Source organism: Pelecanus crispus, chromosome 2 (assembly GCF_030463565.1).
Source record: "Pelecanus crispus isolate bPelCri1 chromosome 2, bPelCri1.pri, whole genome shotgun sequence".
NCBI lineage: Eukaryota > Metazoa > Chordata > Aves > Pelecaniformes > Pelecanidae > Pelecanus > Pelecanus crispus.
This window is the reverse complement of record NC_134644.1, coordinates 29,499,069-29,520,354: the sequence shown is the minus strand read 5'-3', so window position 1 is coordinate 29,520,354 and position 21,286 is coordinate 29,499,069. Positions and strand designations below refer to the sequence as shown.

The window sequence follows — 21,286 nt, the reverse complement described above, 5'->3', positions numbered from 1 at the left end:
AAAAAGATGACAGTTTCTCTGAGATGGTAGATGTCCATGGCGCAGAACCTCTAAAAAAGAGGGACAATACTGCATTCTCTCATTATTCTACTAAGTGTATGAAAATCCAAGGACTTGAATGGGAAAGGAAGCTGTCGACTTAAGAAAAGAATTTAGACAATTAAAAATAAAAGACTAGTAAGAAAATATTTAGCAAACGTTTCATTAAAAAAAAGTCAATAAATTTTTCAGCAAATTAGAACAACTGGGAAGAGCTGCATAAATCAGAAGTTATTGTTTTGAGAAGAAAAGGAAATCTCTCCTTGAGTAATTGAGGTAGTCAGCAACATCCGTGAAATGTCTCCCTAGAACATTAATACCAGTGAGAGGAAAAAGACAGAGAGAGAACAATTTCCATCTACAATAAGAGGAAAGGAAAAGGAAGTGATCTTGGATTTGGTTTTCAGAAAAAAAGCTAATGAAGTAGAGTGAACAGAAAAGAATTACTAGTCTGAACCCAGGTGAAGCTTCCTTCAGCGATACCTGCTAACGTCCTCAGCTGTGCTTTCAGAAGTTTTGTTAGGTACCTGAACCCCCTGGATCTTCCAAACAGTCTCTCCTCTCAGTCTTGAAGAATATAAATGGATTCTCAGGCAGATGTGTGAATAAAAATTGCTGTACTAAGTTCTTTATTCTGATGTTTCTATCGTGCTGCTTAAAATCCAAGCATGTGGCAAGACTAGCAATATATCCTATTTACAAATTTAAAATATTCTAATGCTGAAAAAGTGAATTAGGCAAGTGTCTCCTAACACAACTTTCCACCTGCTCTCTCCATAGAGATTCAAGTCAGTAAGAGAAAGGGAGGATGGATATTCGACTTTAAGTTCCTCCATACACAGTGTGTCGCTGGAGCACTTGTCGACAGCACCTTCAGCAAACACCTTGCCAGGAGCCAGAGTCTGTAAAGCTTCAGTCTACAAACAGTAACCAAACTGAGTTGTCCTCAGCACCTACTGCTTAGGCTTTTGAGATGCAGGAGTAAAAGCACAATGACTCTTAAAGCAGTAAAGGACCAATTAATTAATTAATTAATTAAATTTAAAAAATAAAGAAACAAATATTGGTCATCTCGTTCAATCAAGGTGGCCTCTTTCAGCCCCCTGGTTCTCTATGGAAGGAAGATAATTGGACCATAATGAAAAGGAAGAAGGGTACTTTTTTGGCTTTTAAAATAGATTTGTTTTTATCAAGCATGTCTACTAGTTGCATTACAACACTAGAAAAGTATTCTTAAAATTTGTAATACTGTGGAAGTAAGGAAAAGAAATTTGCAAAAAAAAAATTTCTATTTTATCTTGTATTTTTAAAAAGTGCTTTAGAACAAAATTTGACTATGTGCTATCCAATGCACAGTCTTTCACAAGTCTGATACAACCGAGGAACAATGAAATTTTGGGGATTTTTTTTAAGGCAGAAATTACAACAGTAGCACATTATGGTGAAAGGATCAAACCACACTGATGGAAAGTACAGAAAAACATATTCCTGTCTGACTGATATTAGCACTTTGGACTGAAATGAGACAGTTTTTGTGTCATATTTCCTTTCCATTAAAATGGACTGCCTGCTGCTGTCTCTGGGTTTTGGGGTTTTTTCCCCACAAAGTGGCAGTGAAACTAACCTAAAGACATTGTTATTTTCCTTACTTGGTGTTTAGAGTAATTATTAATAAGCTGCCCTATGCTAGTCTTTCAGCCACCATTCTACACTAATGCATCACGCTGTAAATATCACTGTACCATCAGGCTGTATTAGCACTCAGTCTCATCAAGTGATGTATGATCTATATTGCATTTTAGATCAATTTTAATATTTGGAAAGCCCAGAAGGGTTGCTCCCAGAGGCAGGATGACTGACCAATCAATTTGTTGACAGCAGCAAAGTGAACCAGCATTACTGGCTTTTAGTCCAACCGCACGTGTTTGGGCAAGAGATACAGGATAATCAGTAGTTTTATCTGGGGATTAAGCTAGTCAGAAGATCCCAAAATTAGAGAAAGGCTAAAAAATGTGATGGGAACATCTGGGCACCCAATTTGAGCATCTTCTGCTACAAATAACCATCCAATGTAACTGAATAAGCATGCAATTAATCCAAGTGTATAGTGAGTCTCTGCCCAAACTAAATAGAGAGGTATGCAAACTGCGCTTCTGGACACATGTGCCTTGATCACTATTTGGAGTATACGTTCCTTTACTAAAGCCTCGCTCTCAAAATGAGGAGGCTGCCAATCAGGCCAATTTTACTGTTCTATGAACTTTTTACATGCAGGTACATACATTGCTATTTAAAGGCACTACGTGATGAAAATATACCATGCTCACGTGCTGTTCTTCCCCTACAAGAGGTGGTTTTGTCTTCGTTCGCTCAAACCTTGCCAGTCATACAGACCGACCACAGCACTGACTGAACTCCACAGGCAGGGCTGTGGGACAAAGGGATGCTCCAAACCAGTTGTTGTCTTTACATGTATTTGCTGGCCAGACAGAACATTCAAGTCCCATCTTAAAAGACTGTAAGGCTTCCTCAGTTCTTCTCGTAATGAAATCTCAACGTAAGTTAAACAAAGGGTTTAACAGTATTTCACGCTTGCAATGTGCTGTAGAAAAACGCTTTGTAAGAGAGCTGCATTACTTTCTTGAAAATGAACTGTTTTCTAAGTTCAGAGAGGAAATTGGTGACAACCACGTTAATGCACATCTCTCAATTCCCACTCCAGTTCCCTATACCTAAAAATATAATACTCCCCTTCAAGAAAAAGACAATTGACATTGCATTCTTGATGTTACTATGATTACTAAGTATCTGAAATAACCCCAGCTGTGCATCGTGTTACACAGATAAAAAGTCTAACTAACCACTTTCAGAATTGCAAAAAACCCTACAAGGTGATAGTCTTACAAGACACCCCCAGATCTTACTGGTTGACCCTGGGTCAGTAATATTATATATTTTTTTTAATATATATATATTATTTATATATAATATGTACATACACCCTCCCCTCCCCGCCAAGCTGCCCAACTGTTGAGGGCAGACAGAAGTCCACTGGTCTATACATTCTGGAGGTCTTGCTAATATGCAAAGACCTCTTAAATATTTTGGTCAATTATCAGACAGACAGCAATAAGAATATCACAATATAAGGAGGCTTTATATAATAAATATGCTATTGCATAGTAATAGTTGTAATATGCAATAGTTGATTTTTTTTTTTTTTTTTTTTTTTAAGCTGACGGGCCTATTTGTCTTTGTTCTCAGTAAGATCACAACCATATACAGTGCCCTTCTTATCATATGGCAGCTATACTTCATACGCACTTTCGATCTGTGGCTGCACACAGATCCCCCAAAGAACTGCCAGCTATTTACTATACATGCAAAGGATGGAGGGAGCTAAGAAAGATTATGTCCATTGCAGCTGCCAACACTGAAAAGTAGTCATCCTTCTTTAAAGGTAATGTTAAAACTTCACTTCCTATAGCTTATGATCATGCACAACAGTTGAGTAAAACATAAGATCTTTCTTCTGATGGTACCAGCATTCAGAGAAAAGTACATGTTTGATGACCTGCTGCAGACTTATTCCAGTCCCTTCTAAGAGTGGATAATTTCATTAAGTGATTATTGCTTACATACCCAATTAAGAAGAGAAAAAATATGGACCAACATGCTTTAAGGGATTTATAGGTGAAAGAAGATCTTGGAGTTAACATAACATATGACAAGCAATTAATCTAACCAGGCCATGACTAGAATTCTAGCTTATGAGAGCTTAAAAAAAAAAAAAAAAAAGCCAATCTAAGCAGCAACATTTTCTATAGACACTATATTTTGTCAAAATGAAGCAAACTAATCACAAACATTGGCCAATAATTTTGAAATATAAACCACCTTCTCTAAAGCAAATGTGGGGAATTTAAAATGATGCAGTAAATCTAGCCAGAACACCCTTCTTGAGATTTTAAATATGGGACCCTCTGAACCATAAACTAAGAGTTAGGTGACTGAACAGAGACATGATCAGTAATAGCTCCTTTTCCAGTAACTTGTAAAAATAATCCAGCCAGCCAAGCTTTAGCAAAAACTGGGTAATAATAGGTTTGGAAGAACCAATTAATTTTAATTTTTTTTATTTTTTAAAAGGAAAAAGAGATAACGTTAGCATTATTCGTGCCCTGGAATTATATCAGGTGATCTGCTCAAAAGGATATCTTAAAAGTCTATCAACTTCAGCAATACTTGCTAATTTCTCTAGATGAGTAAAAAGCAAATTAAATTATTTTTTCCCCCTACTCTGTGCACTCATAACTCCCATTATCTCTTCCTTGATATTTTATATCTCACAGTATTTCTGTCTTTCCAATTGACTATATGACCCGTAACCAGATGCCTAGGAAACTGTTATTTACATCTATTCAGAATCCTTAGATAGCACCTTTACAAAGGATCCATTTAATGAGAATATTACCTGCCAATTCAGATATAAAAATATTTTTTCTAATTTATTTATATGCTTGCCCAAAACATTGCACACCAGTATCTATATGCAGAAAAACCACAGATAATTTTAAATTTACTTCAGGAAACATGGGCTTTCTATCTGCTACGTTCTCAGTTTATAGCAGCAAATTATGAAGTGAAAGGGCACAAGAACGATAACAGAACTATTGCAATTTATAAAGAAAACCATGTCCTATGATGATAAGTATCACAGCAAGGTATATAATTAAGAGTGGCTATAACAACAACATATAAATTAGATAATTATGGATTAAGCAATCCCTTGGGGGATCCTCTCTTGCCCTAGAAAACGTATAACAAGCTCCTTAGATAGAAGGCAATAGCTATTAAGTATTGAGGGAGAAATAGGACTATAAAGAAAACAAAACAAAACAACACACAGTAAGAGAAAAATCTTAATTTACAATCTAAAGACAGCTCTCATTTTTGGTAGTTTATTTTAATACACTTACTGGTACAGTTTTCACCCATTAAATCTGCCGACATTTGTTGGCTAAAGAGCACATGTCAGATTATCAAGAAGTGCAATATCAAATAAACACGAGCTGCTTCTTAAGGTGACAGTAGGGAGATACAAAACACTGCACCTATTATCAGAAATGTAATTTTTTTGGTTGTTGTTTCTTACATCAATTTAATAATCCCAGGTGTCCTGGATACCAGACATACAATAATCTTCATAAATCCTAATTCACAGCCATACCATCTGTCAAACGTATTTTTTATGTCTCCTAATAGATATGCTACATAATTGCTCTCACAGTAGGACAAAAATACATGGTTGCACTAATTTGCTTTACCAATGGAATAGCTCATTATGAAAAATAACCCCACCACATTACTAGGGTTTCTAGCACTCTTCATATACCAAAACTAACCTTTCTATTCTGTTATTTTCTATAACCTCAAATTCCCAGTGAAAGCAAATAGAGACTGAATTATCTGGAAATTGTACTACGATACTGTAAAACTTATAAGCATGAAAAAATAAAACCGTAACATATCCTTCTATTATGGTGGTGTCGCAGTTAAAATTAGAAGCTTTGTATTTCAGTGTCACAAAGAGACTAATTTAAGTTCTCGGCCCTGCAGAGCGCTAAGCATTTTGGCCCCAATCCAGAAAAGCACTTAAATGTGTGTATGACTTTTAGTTCATGAGCCTGAAGCAACTTCAGCAAGATCGTACATGCTTGATTAGGCCCGGAGCGCTCATTACCCGGCCGGACAGGGCATCTCCCTACGACTGACTCGGCATCGGGAGATGACCCTCCCAAACCTCCATCTGTACGCGTGGAGTAACGGAGAGGATACTTACTCCACGTGGGACTGTTCAAAGCAAAAGCTTCTGTTCCCACTCTGCAGAAGAGAAAACGTTTGGACTAAAGTTGGCCTTTGAGAACACCCTTCCTCAACACGCTTCTAAATATCTGCAGTTCTTCTAACACGCATGCAATATCAAAACCTCTTAAAATACCGCAGACTGCAGGTATTGCAGTTGTTACAAGATGTTCTGTAATGTTGCTAGCTGCAGCAAGATGATCTTGGTGTAAGCTTTTATTTCTGCATTAGTTTAAGTTGTGCAAGTTGATACAGAAATATGTACTTGAGAATTCAGTAAGTGTACAGAAAACAAATTCAATAGTTACTAAGTAAATGGGAAATTCCAAAGATGACAACAGTTACCAAAAAATACTCCACAAGATACTTTCTTCAAAAATTCAAAATCAACCTAATTTCCCTTTTGAATAAGTGACCCATAAACAAAGTATTACTTCAGTCGTCTTTAAATCACATTTCTTAAAGCACTTTCCATGTTTCACAAATTCTACATCTATTAAACTGCAAAATAGATTATATTTAAAAATAAAAGCAAGTTTCCAGCAATTGAAAGATGCAGTTGAAGAACTAAATGCTCTTCTGTTCAACTCTGCATGACAAAGATCTACACTACTTTGCATTCTAATGGACATCTTTTAACATACTTTAATGTATGAATGTACTAATGTATGAAGTAGTCTTGTCTTAATACTAACAAGTTTATTATTTCAATTAAGGGTTTATTTCTCAGTGACAAATATACAATACAACGCTTTTCCAATTTTGCTAAATTGGCAGATTTCTCCCACGAATTTATAAAAACATATTTACTACTGTGAATAGGAATATTGCTTCCCTAATGGCCAGAATTATCCATTTCATTTCTATGATCCTCAGTTACTCTATTTAATTTGAGAAGTGGAGAACTCCTTCAAGTAAATGTGAAATCCAAACACCCAAATCCAGAGACTGGAATTAGTAACTCAGATATTACCAAATGCTGTATCTGCTGTATCTTATTTTAATTGATGTTGTCACAAGCCAGTTCATACAAGTATTTTTGTGACATACTAAGTCTTTTAATATAAAGATTAAAATACATCTTTGTTTTATTTTCAGTGTAGTATCTGCTATTTTATTTTGAAAACTTTGCTTCTTTCCTCTAACTCATAAACACTTAAAATTTACACAAGTTCCTATTTTACTGAAATTCCACAGAATTACAAATCACTGACACTACAATAACTGGCAGCTCACAATACCTAGCAAGAACATCACCTTAAGGGAAATTATGTCTGTGCAGTAAGTAACCACAATACCAATGCATTATACTGCCTCAATATTGCAGGACTTCAGTTGTAAAACACCCTGTCTCAGATGTGCATGGATCCAGAAGTCAGACTAAAATTTTGCAATTAATTGTAACTAATTCATACTGCCATGTTATCAGAAGGCAAACCACTCATTACTTATGATGAATTAAAGATTTCTGTATCAGACACAGTTTTTAATTTGAAATTTAAAAAGGAGACTACAGAACACACGCATGTTGACCACTCTTAAAGATGCAACATTATCACACACACCTCTGATATACCAAGGGACGTGGTAATAATAAATATTAAAATGGTATTGAGAGGAGAGAGACAGACACAGTTAGTTCCAAGGCTAGATATGAGAAAGAGAGAGAAAAAGTATAGGTTAAGCGGGGCGGGGGGGGAACACAACATCCAACAAACCACAAAAGCACCAAAAATCCAAGCAAAATCTCTCACAGTTATCTTGTAAACATCTAAAACTCTATGGCAATGGAAAACAGGCTCATACTCATTGCAAAAACATTTTCAGAGGAGGTGAAGAAGACAATATGTGTACATCATATGTGGAAATATTATGAAAAGCCCTCTTATTTGATTATATGATTATATATATAATATGATTAAATATTAAATAAACCAGATGAAGAAAAAGAAATCCAAATTTACAGCCACACAGTACTGAAACAGAAAACAAATACACAATAAAGACAGTCTACTATACTCACACATTTAAAACATGTTACTTATAATGGTAGGTGTGGAAAATGACTTCTGTAAATGTTTGACATTTTCCATCACTACTTACCACATTAATGCTTCTATGTAATTCATTAACATTCTAGCTACAGTTTCATGCTTGCATGTCTCAAGTAGAAAAATAAGATACTCAGCAATACCATACAGCCCAGCCTTCTTACTATTTCTTTTCCAAATCAGTATTGGTGGCCTTGATAATACTGCCATCTAATTACTAGCAATGCTTCTTTTACGGTAGATGACAAAGAAGACTGAGTAGACACTCAGTCTACGAAAGATGTGAATTTGTTGAACCCTTCTCCTGCAGGACATTCGTGCTTCTTAAATGAGCTGCTATGGAAGTTTCATCATGTGTGCAAAAGGAAATATTCTCCTACCTGTGGAGATTGGTTGTATATCGGTCTGGTCTCCGGAAATGAAGTTTTATCCTTTGACTCTCTACTTTGATCATCAATTGTGTCACCTAGCAAAGTAAAAAAATACCTATTTAACCACTGAAATCCTTCATACTTTATATGGAATAAGCAAAACTCTTGAGTCTTCCTAAAATGAAATTACACAATTCCCTGGGAAAGGGGGAACTCTTGCCACGTTTATATTTTACAATTTTGAACATGAGGAAAGAGAAAAACATTGAGAAGTGGTCTGCAAAACCCAGGAATAAATCTGTGACAACTGGTTAAAGGGAAAAATTCAGAGGGGAAAAAAAGAGAGAAAGAAAAAAGCAGGGCCCCTATTTCTGCACACTTTAGGACCATTAAGTTCTAATAATGGCCGTGTCAAACAGAGGAGACATAGCAGTACGAGTATCTGGTGTGAAAGCGATACCAGGTGCGCACATCCGTCACGTCCCAATCCCACATCAGGTTAGGAGGCCATGTGCACTGTTACTCTATCCTCATTTGTAACCTCGTTTCCATACAGAGGATATCTGTGCATGAGTGCTGAAAGAGAGACTCAATGTACTGAGAGAAATTGCCTGGTTTTGACCATACCTGGACAATGACTACTTGGCAGGCTGGGCACTAACCTCCTCCCATTGCACAGACGTGGCTACCTCTGCCCAGTATTTTACTGGGGAGACATGACTGAGTTTAACCCAAAAGCTGCAGCTAGTACCAATCTAAGATGGGCAGATCACAGCAATAAACTAGAGACAAAGTATTTAAATTGATTTTAAAGACAGAAGGTACATTATTAATTTTATTAAAAATGTAGAGGTAGTAAAACAAAAAAACCCCAGCATTTGTTTCTCAGATCTTGTAAAACAAATATCCACCTAGCCTATCTTCTCCAATCTTCTATGTTGGTGGGAGGGTGTACAAGAAGTTGTAAAGATTTTGTGGATTACCTCCTTCTGCTGTTAGTGCTACTCAGCTAATAGTTTATAAGAGGAGACAACTTTGAAAGATGAAAGATTTAGTCACATAATTCTGGTTTTATTTTTATTTGAACTGATACTGCTTCCTGTAACAGGAGTATTTTGAAAGTCTGTATCCTTAGAGTCCTGCAGCATCAATTCTAAATGAAAGGGTTCAAGTTACTGTAGTTTAACTCCTTTGCTAAGCCTGTGGTTTTGGCTGTCCTGTTCCATTTTCTCCAGAGGTTTAGTTAGAGCTGATGCACCTGGCAGAAGCCTGTTGCGAACAGCAGCCAGCTTTTTGCCCATACCCAGTTAGCCTGGAAGCCAATGACACCCAGGTCCATGCATGCTTGCTCCACGCTGTCGTCAGTCCCCAAGGACTGACTGGCCAGGTCAATGCAGTATTTGGTAAAGTATCTTATGAAAACAAGCAGTAATACTTAGTCATCGGGCATGCTTTTTAATACCCAAGTATTATTCCTAACAGTATATTTTGAGAATCATCAACAATTTATCTTTGTTATAGGTCATTAATGCCTATTAATTCCACTAATGTCTACACTTTTCAAGATCTTTTCTGGAGTTGAAAAATGCTTCTCAGTGAACTAGTAATTCTCTACATAAAATAGTCCCAAGCACTTGTATTCACACCATCTCTTAAAAAATAGAGGGAGGGGAGACCAAAGGAGATGGGGAGTCAGTTCATCTTCAATTCCACCCCACAATACTGTGAAAACAAAATTTGTAAGCACCTATAAGACAATGAGGTAAGTAACAGCCATGAAAATAAATTATGTCAAACCATTAGTTTACATTTGTAATGAAGCAGAGAGGCCTACAAAGAAAAATTATTAGAGGTCTTGTAAACACATTCTGCAGTGAAAGACTGAAAAAACTTGGGGAGGCATGAAAATGGTTAACAGATATATGAAGAGGACAGTAAGACTTATTTTTGGTATCTTTGCTGTGGATGAGAGCGCAAACAAGTTTAAATTGTACCAACTTTAGGCTAGGTCAGTTTCTCCAGGAGTAAGGCTACTTAAGCACTTGAAACAACCTAAGGAAATGGTCTTTATAAACAGTGGTCCATCTCCAAAAGATGTCAGAGGTAGGTTGAAGAAACATTTGTCATGAATGGTTTCAATCCTGCCAAGACAAGGAAGATGAATGACCTTTTGTGTTCCCTTCTAGTTCTACATTCCATGAAGGATGCAGGAGGAAAGACTCCACAGGATACCCCTCCCTAAAATCAGGATTTGTCAAGGGAACTTATGCTGGCTGCACGGAAACTTATGAAGATGCAAGTAGACTGCAGCGAGCTGGACAAAGACCCGTCAAGTGTGTAAGGGAAGAGCTGCGTAGCCAGTCAGTAGCAAAGGGACAGCTAATAGAAGTCAGTGAGATGACATGTTGGGTAAAGTTGGATGTATGCATAAGCATACTGAAAGAGAGTTACACGGGAGATTTAAGAAACACAGGAACCAAATTTTTACTCTTTGTCCTTACATACCGCTCCTGAGAAAGCACTCGGAAGTTTTTATACGCAAAAACCAGAAGACCAAATTTATGTATGTTAATGCTATCCAGAATATACTTTTTTCCTGTGATTAGCTTTCCTTGAGATGAAAAGAAATCTTTGTTTGAAATCGGGACCAAAAGGTCAGAAATGTAAAATCATTCACAGGAAAGAAAGAATAAGAACAGCTCATTTGGAGAGAAATGAAATTTTTGACTAAGAACTTTGACATCCAGCTCCCAGAGGTCATAAGTTCTTAAGGAGGCCAAAATGTAGCAATATCTATGGTGTTTCACAACTCAAATTGACTTTGTAAATGGAACTTTAATGCAGAGCTCTTCTTTGCTAAAAAAAAAAAAAAAAAAAAAAAAAAAGCGCAAATGGAAAACCCCAACATCTTTCCAAATTTTCAGGCATATGGTCCTGCAAGGCTAAGTCATGAATCATGTATAGACCGTTATTATTTGAGCTAATGCAGTTAAAACAGTTACAGGCAGCTGCACACCAAGCTGCCCAAGATGTTCACTAGGATAGAACACTTTTCCAGAGAAATCACTATTTTTGGTGTACTTCTTTCACTGATTCCCATCTCAAATATCCAAACAGATTAGTCATCCTTATTTCTACTAGCCCAAATAATGAATTAACTCTCACATACCTCCCCAGCTCCACCAGTTCCCAACCTTATCAAGCTTTCCATAGCTGACCCATCTTGTTTAGCCACCCCCAAATTTTTTTTTGTTCAGCTTGCCTTGGTTTCCCATTGACCTCAATTTTAATCTCTTCCCTTAACTGGAAGTCATAGTTTCTCTTCCGTCTTCAGGCTCAGCCTTTCAAATGCTTTCCTCGGATCTGGCTTTTCCTCTTCTCCAGTGCAACCCTGCAATCTTCTCTTCCCATCTACCTACATGTTAGGAAGGTGGATGAAGGTAAACACCAAATAGACAGGTACCCCATGGCAGCACAGACCTTTGGGAGCAGGAACTAATGTGGGTTCTTTTGAGCACTTCACACATTCTGGTTGATACTTTTTGACTGGGGGAAAAAAAAAAAAACACCCACCCACCCCCATCCCCTACCAAAGACCCCAGAAAAAATACCAAACCCAAACAATTCCCCTTACACAATCTTGATGTAAATAGGTATATAATTACAATTTTGTCAAACTAAGCAACTGAAATCTGGCTCTGAAAAAAATCACAGACACATGACCTTAGTAGGCAGGGCTACCAACTCCCCACCATCACTCCCCAAAAAAGTCTTTCATCAGAAGTGAACTGCAAATATGTTCATAGATAAGGCCAGAGGCACCACTGTAATCATCTAGCCTAACCTCCTGTATAAATATAGGCCATAAAATTTCTTGAATTAATTTGTTTGAACTAGAGCAAGTTTAAAGCTGTATTTTAATTATGAGATAACAGACAAAATGATTAATTTTACAAAACAATTAGATTCTGGCTCATATATCCTTTGGTTTAAAAGCATTATGCAAAGTTTTAGACATAAAACTCCGGGGGGGGGGGGGGTAATCTAAGTCATGTGTCTAAAAATGTCATATGCTATTTAGAGACTATAAGAATTAGAAATGCAGGGCGCTCCATGCACTGTAACATGGTTTAAACATCAGCAGCATAATCTGTGATATGCAGGACATCACTGGGAAAATTTGTCAGGAAAAAAAAATAATTGTGCTTATTGCTGTAAAATATTCCCTTACTTATCAATGGAAAAATATTTTCAAGTTTGAAAACAGAGCAGTAGACATATTTATCCTACTGTGCAGATGAGCCCATATTTCAAATCCGCAGTCTTGGGAGGCTGTTTTTAAGTTATATTAAGACTTTTCCAGGCCCAAACAAATGGTGATGCACTCAAAGGTCAGACATACATTTCTCCTTTCACCAAGCTGGTGCTGGAGTTGCACCAACATTCTCTGAGTTCCACTGGTATCTTCTTTTTCCAAGAACTGCAGCCAGGTGTTGCACAGGAAATAAATACCCAGTCCAGTCTTCAGTATGTACAATGTACGTCCACCCTCACAGCACAGAATTTTCGGTTTCTTCAATAATCTGCATTCAGCTGCCTATCTGGACCTCAGCAAACTCTCATATAGAAAAGTTCAACCACAAGTTTGGCTTCTACTCAACAAGGAAGTGAGGTTTCTATTTATACTCTTTCCTCTTCCCAGCATTTTGTTATCCTCAAGCTGTGTAGTCTCTTGATCAACAGACAGCATTTAAAAGTCTATCCCGCCCTCAGTTTAAAAAATTAAAACCAACTGTAAACGTATTTTAGAGTCTTCTGTAACTTAGGTTGCCATTTGGCCTGGTCTGTGCAAGAATCCTGTGAGAGCAATAACTAGCTACCAAATACATGGGTTTTCAAATGTCACCTTCAGCTTCAAAAGACAGACAGCTATTTTCCATTATACTTTAGTTAGTTGCTTAACTCTTTGTTGCCTGTCATTATCTTCTTTATGCTGCATAGGAATGTCAAGAACAAAGAGTATTCTGGCTTCTACCTGGAAGCAAAAAGACAAAAAGTTTAAAGAGAGGATTTGTAGGATCTGAAAACAGGAGAGGCTGACTCTGTGGAATTATCAAGGTTTTATTGCTGTTTCTTGCCCCTGTTTCTTACTCATAAATCTTCCCCTCTCTCCCTGAGATAAGGAAGAAAGACAGACCAGACACACCAATCTTAAGTCATCCTGCTCCAGAATAAAGTAAGAGAACTTCAGGCTTCAATCCATTTATAGTGGCAGCACTTGCAATCTAGGGAGGTATTGAAGAAGTACTGTAATTGCCTTTCCCCTCTGAACATCTGAGTCTCAGGACTCCCTGCAATCTCACTTCTGTGTAAAGGGACAGTATCACTTTTCTGAGTCCTGCTCTTCTCTCAGACCCATTTAAATAGCCTCCAGCTCCTTCAGCACGGAGGAAATGTGTTTCTTCTCAGTCTCTCCCCAGCCCTGCTTGTTTCTCCAGCACCCAGCTGCTAGGGTCTCCCAGCTTCCACTTGCTTTCAGCACCACTGCAAGCTTATTAGTAAAAAGTTCTTTTCCTTTCTTTGTGCATGCAGCAGATGGGCAATCAGCAATGGATGTCAAGTGGCTGCTGTTCTCCTCACTGCCATTTCCATCCTCAAGCCTCACCTCAGTCGCCCTGGTTCCTTTCAAGAAGAGTCCATAGCTACATTTAGTAGCAAAGAAGAGTGCTGAGCTGCCAATCCAGAATATCAGTCAAATATGTTTACCAGACCCTTCCTGCCCAATGAGTGAGCTGGGGACTACAGTGGGGCAGTACCAGGGAACACTGATGGCAGTATCCAGAACACAAAATCGTGCTGGTTTTATGGGATCAGAACAATTAACAGAAGACAGAGGGAAGACCTTTAGAAATCTTTGCTAATGAGAATAGAATCACAGAACGGTTTGGGTTGGAAAGGACCTTTAAAGATTATCTAGTCCAACCCCCCCAAATGTACTGTACACAATTATAGCAAAATAGAATAAAGTGTAAGCAATTTGACACTTCCCATTCGTGATTAACAGACCGCTCAATGATCCATCTGAATCAAATAAGGCACTGTCCAGGTGCTGTCCTCTTCAACGAGAGAGATGGGAATTGATGGTGGTTCTTCTCTTTTCTTAAAGTGGGACTACCATTCTGTCTAGCATTAGTGCTATAAAACCTACATATTAATCCTCATTAGCTTCCATGTGTGCATGGCCAAGACATAATAGCCTTACAAAAACATGTATAGTTGGCAAAACAATGAAGTCATCCTAGTTTCAGGTCACCTCATCCCGGTTTCATATTAAAGCTTTTTGTATCACCAGCAGTTTCATTTCAACAAGCTAATAATACCCCCTAAAAATCCAACATATCAGCAAAAAGATTCTCCACAGCTGCAACTTTCAGCAAAACAGAGTTTAAGAGTTTATGCTGCATAAGGGTGAACAAGAAGGAAGCCTGTGTAAGCCTGTGCTAAGGCAGAGGCCTGTGTTAGACTAAGCAGGCACATGGTAAGTCTTTGGCAGCCTTATATTGAGTTTCAACGGTGTTTTTATAGCTGGGTATTAAGGGGTCCTACAAATAAATCTTTGACCAGGAGTAAAACTTACCAGTATCTTCTCTAATTATCCTGACAAACCATGAGAAAATCTATATAAACCTTGCAGAACAAGAACCCTGAAAGACTGATTTCTTCAAACTTGTAAAAGGGAGGGGGGGAAGTGTAACAAGGTAGACATTATCCTGAGTGTTTTTACATTTACAGACATGAAGCAACAAGGTTCAGTCCTTTCCCAATTAAGAGGAACAGCAAATCCAACTACAGCACATGCCACTGAAGATTACGGGAGTGGCACTCCAAATTGCCACCCAGTTTCATTTTGGTATCCCATCCTTCTGCAGGTAATCTTAATGTAGAGTCCCCATTTTTCTAAACAATTCTGTCAAGGTCTTCTCAACCCACATCCCACTATCAAGATCACAGCAAATCCACAGATTAAAAACTCTGCTACAGAAACTTTTTTTTCCCCTCAAACAAAAACTTTTAGGAAGATGGCAATAGAAAAACAATATGAGAGGATTAGAGCCTCCTGTAGAGTTTTAGTATCTCAGATCTACATACTTTTAAGTTCGCACAAAGCTTTTTATTTCTGTGCTTTTTTGTATTTCCAACTTCTTAAAAGTTTGACTTTTTTCAAAGCTTTCCTGGATCCTAGAACAAAGAACCCTTAGAGTTTAAATCCAACTCCATCTCCAACCACTTCGCTGAGGCTAAATCATTCCTACTCCCCCAGCCCCCATTTATATGGCTTTCTTTTAAGAGGTGGCCAACTCTTTTGGAAAGCTGATGAATCAAAAGCCAAAGATTCATAGCAAAATTTTGGTTGGAAGGAATCCCTGGAGGTCACACTAGTCCAACCTGCAGTTCAGTGCAGGGCTAACTTCAAAGTTAAGCTATGTTCCTCAGGTGCTTGTCCAGCTGAATTCTGAAAGTCTCCAAAGATGGAGATTCCACAGCCTCTCTCGGCTCTCAGTTTTATCTATCCCTCTACTATTTGTTACCTCCAGGTCCACAGTCATGTTCAAAGAAAGCTGCAGAATTCATTCATCCATGAGCCAGGATTCCCTGTGATTAAATTTTATTTTACTTTGGTTTTAACTTACAGTACTTCCACATCAAACAAAGAAACGCTGAAGTTCAATCTCATTCTGTTTTACTGGTGTGATACGTCTATGCAAGTACTTTTCGCTCCATTACATGCACATACCAGCCCACAAAAACACTGAACCCCCTCACTACAGCATATCTTTCAGTAGATCTCACTTTTCCATTTTGCTGTTTGGAAATCCCATTCTAGAGTTCATTACCCTAGATGCTGCCCCGCCTTTCTTATCTAGTTTTGCTATCAGAATGAGCAGGCGATATGACTTCCCTGCTACTCAATACATCCTTAGTACTGAAGCAAGCAACACAGTACAGATCCAAGTAAGGGCTTATGACACGTTTAATCATTTTATAAGAAAGAAGTTGAAATAAAAAGCTACATAAGAGAAGTATATGCCCTCTAAGTCTCCTGACCCCGCAATTCTGCTTATCTGGGTGTGTGTGCCCATGCCTCAGGGAGAACCTCAAAACTATTCACTACTCTTCCTTTGTTCAACTGATACTGTTCTGCGGATAAGCCCCCAGCATATCTATTATATGTTAGCATTTACCATGAACATTGTCCCTAAAAGAAAATCTGCAAAACTGCCTGGAAGGCATAGATTAGATGCCATAGGCCAGTCTCTACATGCATTAAGTCGCAGTTCTTGACACTCCTAGAGAACCTTTAAATTTTCCTGTCATTTACTTTATCTGTCAGTTAAGCTCCTCCTCTTCATATCAAAACAAATGCAACCTTCCAAGCCCACACACTTGAATCATACTTTTCTGGGTAAGTAAACCATTTAATCTACTTTTTTTTGAAAAAGAAAAGTTTTATAAGCTGATAGCAGAGTACTGCTGGCAAGCAACTTTTCTTGTTACTAGTTCAACTAACCTATAAAATGTATCTCAGGTTACAGGCTCAGGTGTTGTTCAAAAGGTAAACTATTATAACATTCAACTTTTCAGTATGAAATTAAGGTTATTTCACTATCCTCATTTAACTATGAGATAAAGACTCCCCTCCTCCTGTTTTATTCATGGTGTGGTTCTAAAGGCAGTCCTGTCCAGAATGAAACCAGCACACTGAAGCCCACTTTGACAAGGACAGAGATGTTCCTAGCACTTCGAAATCTGCAGTGCGGTCTGCCTGCTCAGTCTCTCAGTTACATGGTGTAATTTGCATGTCAGTAGGTCCAGCATGCATTAAAATTATTTGCCTGTCAAAAATTGAGGTGCTGATAGCCTAATGTTTGCATATAAAGCTTGCTACATAAATGCAAATTATGTTAGAAAACAAATAATGCAAATTGAAGCTGGTTTCCTAAGGAATTAAATGTACATGACCAGTCTTCCGTCCCTGATAATGCAGGAAAACATTGTCAAATGTGGTTGAACCTGGCACAAAGATAGAAGACTTGAAGATGTTTACAGAATATAATCATCTGCAGCTGTGTAGTAAAAAGAGACCAGGAGTAATGACCCTGCTGAAGGAAAAACCCACTGCACTCTGTTCTTCTTGGCCTGCTAGCAGGTCAATTGGCAAATATTGCTGTGGTTGGTCACTGGGAATGAAGGCAAAGGAGGCCACTAGAATAACACAGGGAAATAGCCAAGAGCCTTGTAGTGGGGCAGAAGGACTAGGAGATCCTCAAGGAGGTCCTTGAGAAACTGAACTTCATCATTTCTCCTATTCCAGAGAACACCATGTTTTCTTCTATCTTGATAGCACTTCAGGTATGTTTAAACAAGAAATCATTTTTACATAATGAAGAAGAGAGGAAAAGCCCACAGAAAAATTTGTAAATCAGTCACTCAGTCTACCTGTATTAGGGCCACTTACATCTTTGTCCCACTAACTGCTGTGGTACGCACTGTGAGGAGCAGATGATCATATACAACCTTATCCCAATAACTAGCCTTCATGTGTGGGCAGCTGCCTACAACATTCATGTTAGTTACTAAGAACTTTTTTTGTCACATCTTCTAGAAACTCTGAAAGTACCAGAAAGCTGAGTTAATGCTTTGTGGGAGAAGGATTAACGCATAGGACAGAACACTCATTTAAGGTAACTTTCATGCAACATAAGACATCTTCTCCAAAGTAACCGTCATTTCCTACTTAAACTGCTACTATCCTCCCAGAGGCATGGAAGTCCCCACTTAATTCTGAAACAAAGTTAAGCAGAATTAATTTAAAACATAAACACCACACACAAAGTTATACAGATACACTGATACACAGCTTATATGGATCGGTGCCTGTATGTCACACAAATACACAATGCAGAAAGTTAAATCATAATATCTAAGCCTGTCAGACACACTTTAGACGAGGCTTACAAATAGTCTGGCTCAAAAAGCTCCCCCTCCCTGCATTTTTTTGAAAATTTTTCTAGACAGCAGCCTGGCAATCTTATGTCACTGTGACAATCTATATAATGTCAATTCTGAGAGTAAAACCTTACATTACATCCACTGCTGCTTTTGCGTTTCTGACACATGCTTGCAGAGTTTTTCTGAACACAGCATATTTTGTTTTCCTCTAAAAAGAAGTAGAAACTCTCCATTTGCATTTTGTGTAGTAACAAGTTTGTAAACATACCTAAAATTGTTACACAAAGGTTCTTAATATATTTTTTTTTAAAAAGGGAAAACTTAGATCCAAAAGCAATCTTAAATTATTCAAAAAACAAACAAAATATCTCTGCCTCCATAACTCCTTGAAATACTACTTTTGGTTTACACTGTTAATTCCATTGTATGACTAGCACCTTCTGATCTACCTCAGTCTTAGCAAGGGGAGCTAAAACCAAAAAACAAATGAAGTAGGCAGTCTCCTCACAAAAATAAAACATAAATGGCAAAAAACAGCACAGTAGCTAATTTTTGGATCAGACCTCTCTCATGAATAACCAGCTCCACACAGATTATTAAAGGACTACCTAATTTTATTTATTTATTTATTTATTAGAGCACATAGGTCAATAATGTGGATTAACTAGGATTAAAGTGTAATTTTTTCTGATTACTTGTGTGCTTTAAGCTGGTTTAGTATTTCTAGGAACTTTATTTTAAAGCCAGCTTTGTAGAAGAAACTACACCATGGAACTTCTTGTTTACTTTTGATTTGTGTGTAAACAACATGGAAATGTTCACGTCGACATGTTATCGCTAGATTGCTTGATTTTCAAGGCAATGAGATAAACAGTTTTAAATATTCACACAGTTTTAGTATTTCCGGCTTTAATACATTAAAACCTTTCTACCCATTGTTTGGACCTTCAAGTGCATTTTCCTATTTCACAAACGTAGTAGTGGATATTTGTTAGGAAAAAATTTGAAGTATCAGCACAAAAAAGGACTAGCAGAATTATTTAAAATCATCCAAAGAGAGGAGGGCAGAAGTTATTTTTTGGGGGGGGAAGGGACAAAAGAAAATTTCTGATCAGAGTAATCTAGTTCACAAAGTCTAAAAAAACCCCACCACGTTAAAACATCCATTCACAAAGACACGAGGACAACGAATCAAAAAGTCTAGTTGGTATGTTTTTGGTTGCGTCTTTCAATGTAATCTCCAAACATTTGCATGTACACCAACAAATGACATTAACGCTGCCGACAAAGCAAAGAGGAAAAAAAAAATCGTGTAGTACCTGAATAATTTGTTAAAAAATAAAAAAAAAATCTGCCAGGACTTTGCACTGTATTCTTATCATACATGGAGAAAATGAAGAAAGGTCACAGCTGGTTGTAACTTTTATCATCAGCTGTTAATGGTGTGGAATTGCCTGAGGGCTACGAACACTTATGCCAAGTTATGCCTACACTGTACATCAGTCCCTTCCCTAAACTCTGCACAGAAATGGCATTTTCCAGCTGAAACCAAAACATTTCAATTTGTCAAAAAAACAACAACAAAATACCCATGTAGGATCATGCCAGCTTCAAGAGCACAAAGACAGACAGGCAGCTTTCAAAAAAGAGCATTTCTGGTTTCCTGAGATGGCAACCACCCACTTCCGCAGATGCCTTGGGGAGCCGGCGGGGTGAGCTGTGGAGGGTTTCAAACTCTACACCTACGGCTTCCAGTGAACTCCAGGCTTATGGGCATTCAAGATCCATGGCAATGTGTCAGCTACGTTAACAGGGGCTACCAGATCTTCCAAGAAAAACTTCCTGATGTTCAAAGATGAAGGATCACTCTGTCTCAGGCTTCCAAGCTTGCAAAGTTCAGCAGACCAGAAGTACAAAGGTTTCTGAATTCCCCAGAATCCAGTGGGCAGACTGTCCCAGAGGCTGAAGTACAAAATTTTCCAGGTTCTGTGGCTCCTCACCCACCTGCTCAATGTCAAGTTCCCAGAGAGGTCCACCCTGCACGTGTAATTTTTCTGCAGAACATTTTCATGCAGTAACACGATTAGAATAGAGTAAGTATCTGTTTCAAAACACAACACACTGAAAACAGACAAGGCTACCCTACAAAAACAAACCATGCACATCTGGGAACTCCCTTCTGGCTACTGTTTGAAGAACTGTCAGTCAATCTGTAGCATGAACACTATTACCTAAGGGTGAGTTTTCACAACACGGCTGAGTCAGGCTAACAACTCGGTGCTGCCAAAAGGAGCAGTCCTGCCTCTCCCCCCAGCCCCGCTGCTCCTTCTGTTTCCTTTGTGGTGGCTTCCAGAGCCTCCTGAGGTTTTGCAAGCCACCTGAGCTCACTGAACTGGTTAAAAAAGATAAATACATACCCCCTTTCTTGCTGGGTTAGCTTTCTGCCAGTTTAGTGAGCTCAATCAGACACATCGAATGAGCTGGCAGAGCTGGTACAAGGATGATGGAAAGTAATCGTGCTTCCAGGAGCAAGAAGCAGGATGACCCATTCTTCAGACAGTTAAGTGGCTCAGCTGTCCTGTGGAAACATACCCTACCCTAGCACCAGTGTTGCTTTCCGTCACGAAAAAACAGAAGGCAGTATTTTGGATCTAAATGTAGTCTCCATTCTAGACACTATACAAATCAACATGGAAAGTTTCAAAGCTGTGCTGGCACTCACCTATCAAAAACATGATGAAATTCTTAAACATACCCAAAACCCCAAACAATTTATTCTATTAGGAAATGCTCCTTTTTGTTATTATCAGTAGGCTGTAGTAAACTAGAGATTAATACATATTTTTAGTTTTCTTTTCTTCCTAAGGGGTCAACTAACAGAATTAGTTTTCTGTCTTTTGCTTTCTCCTCATGGGAAACTTGTCTTCACTTTTACTTTGGCAGCCCCAG

General features: G+C 38.1%; 2 protein-coding genes across 2 annotated transcripts in view; both read right to left on the bottom strand.

The window, feature by feature from the left end:
* C1GALT1 (core 1 synthase, glycoprotein-N-acetylgalactosamine 3-beta-galactosyltransferase 1) overlaps nucleotides 1-21,286 on the bottom strand; it is a 260,990-nt gene that overhangs the window by 48,248 nt on the left and 191,456 nt on the right. The window lies entirely within an intron of this gene.
* UMAD1 (UBAP1-MVB12-associated (UMA) domain containing 1) overlaps nucleotides 1-21,286 on the bottom strand; it is a 74,430-nt gene that overhangs the window by 10,335 nt on the left and 42,809 nt on the right. Inside the window, exon 2 of the mRNA XM_075705829.1 lies at nucleotides 8,336-8,421. Within this exon, the coding sequence (XP_075561944.1) occupies nucleotides 8,336-8,421 (86 nt within the window). The remainder of the gene's footprint in view (nucleotides 1-8,335; nucleotides 8,422-21,286) is intronic.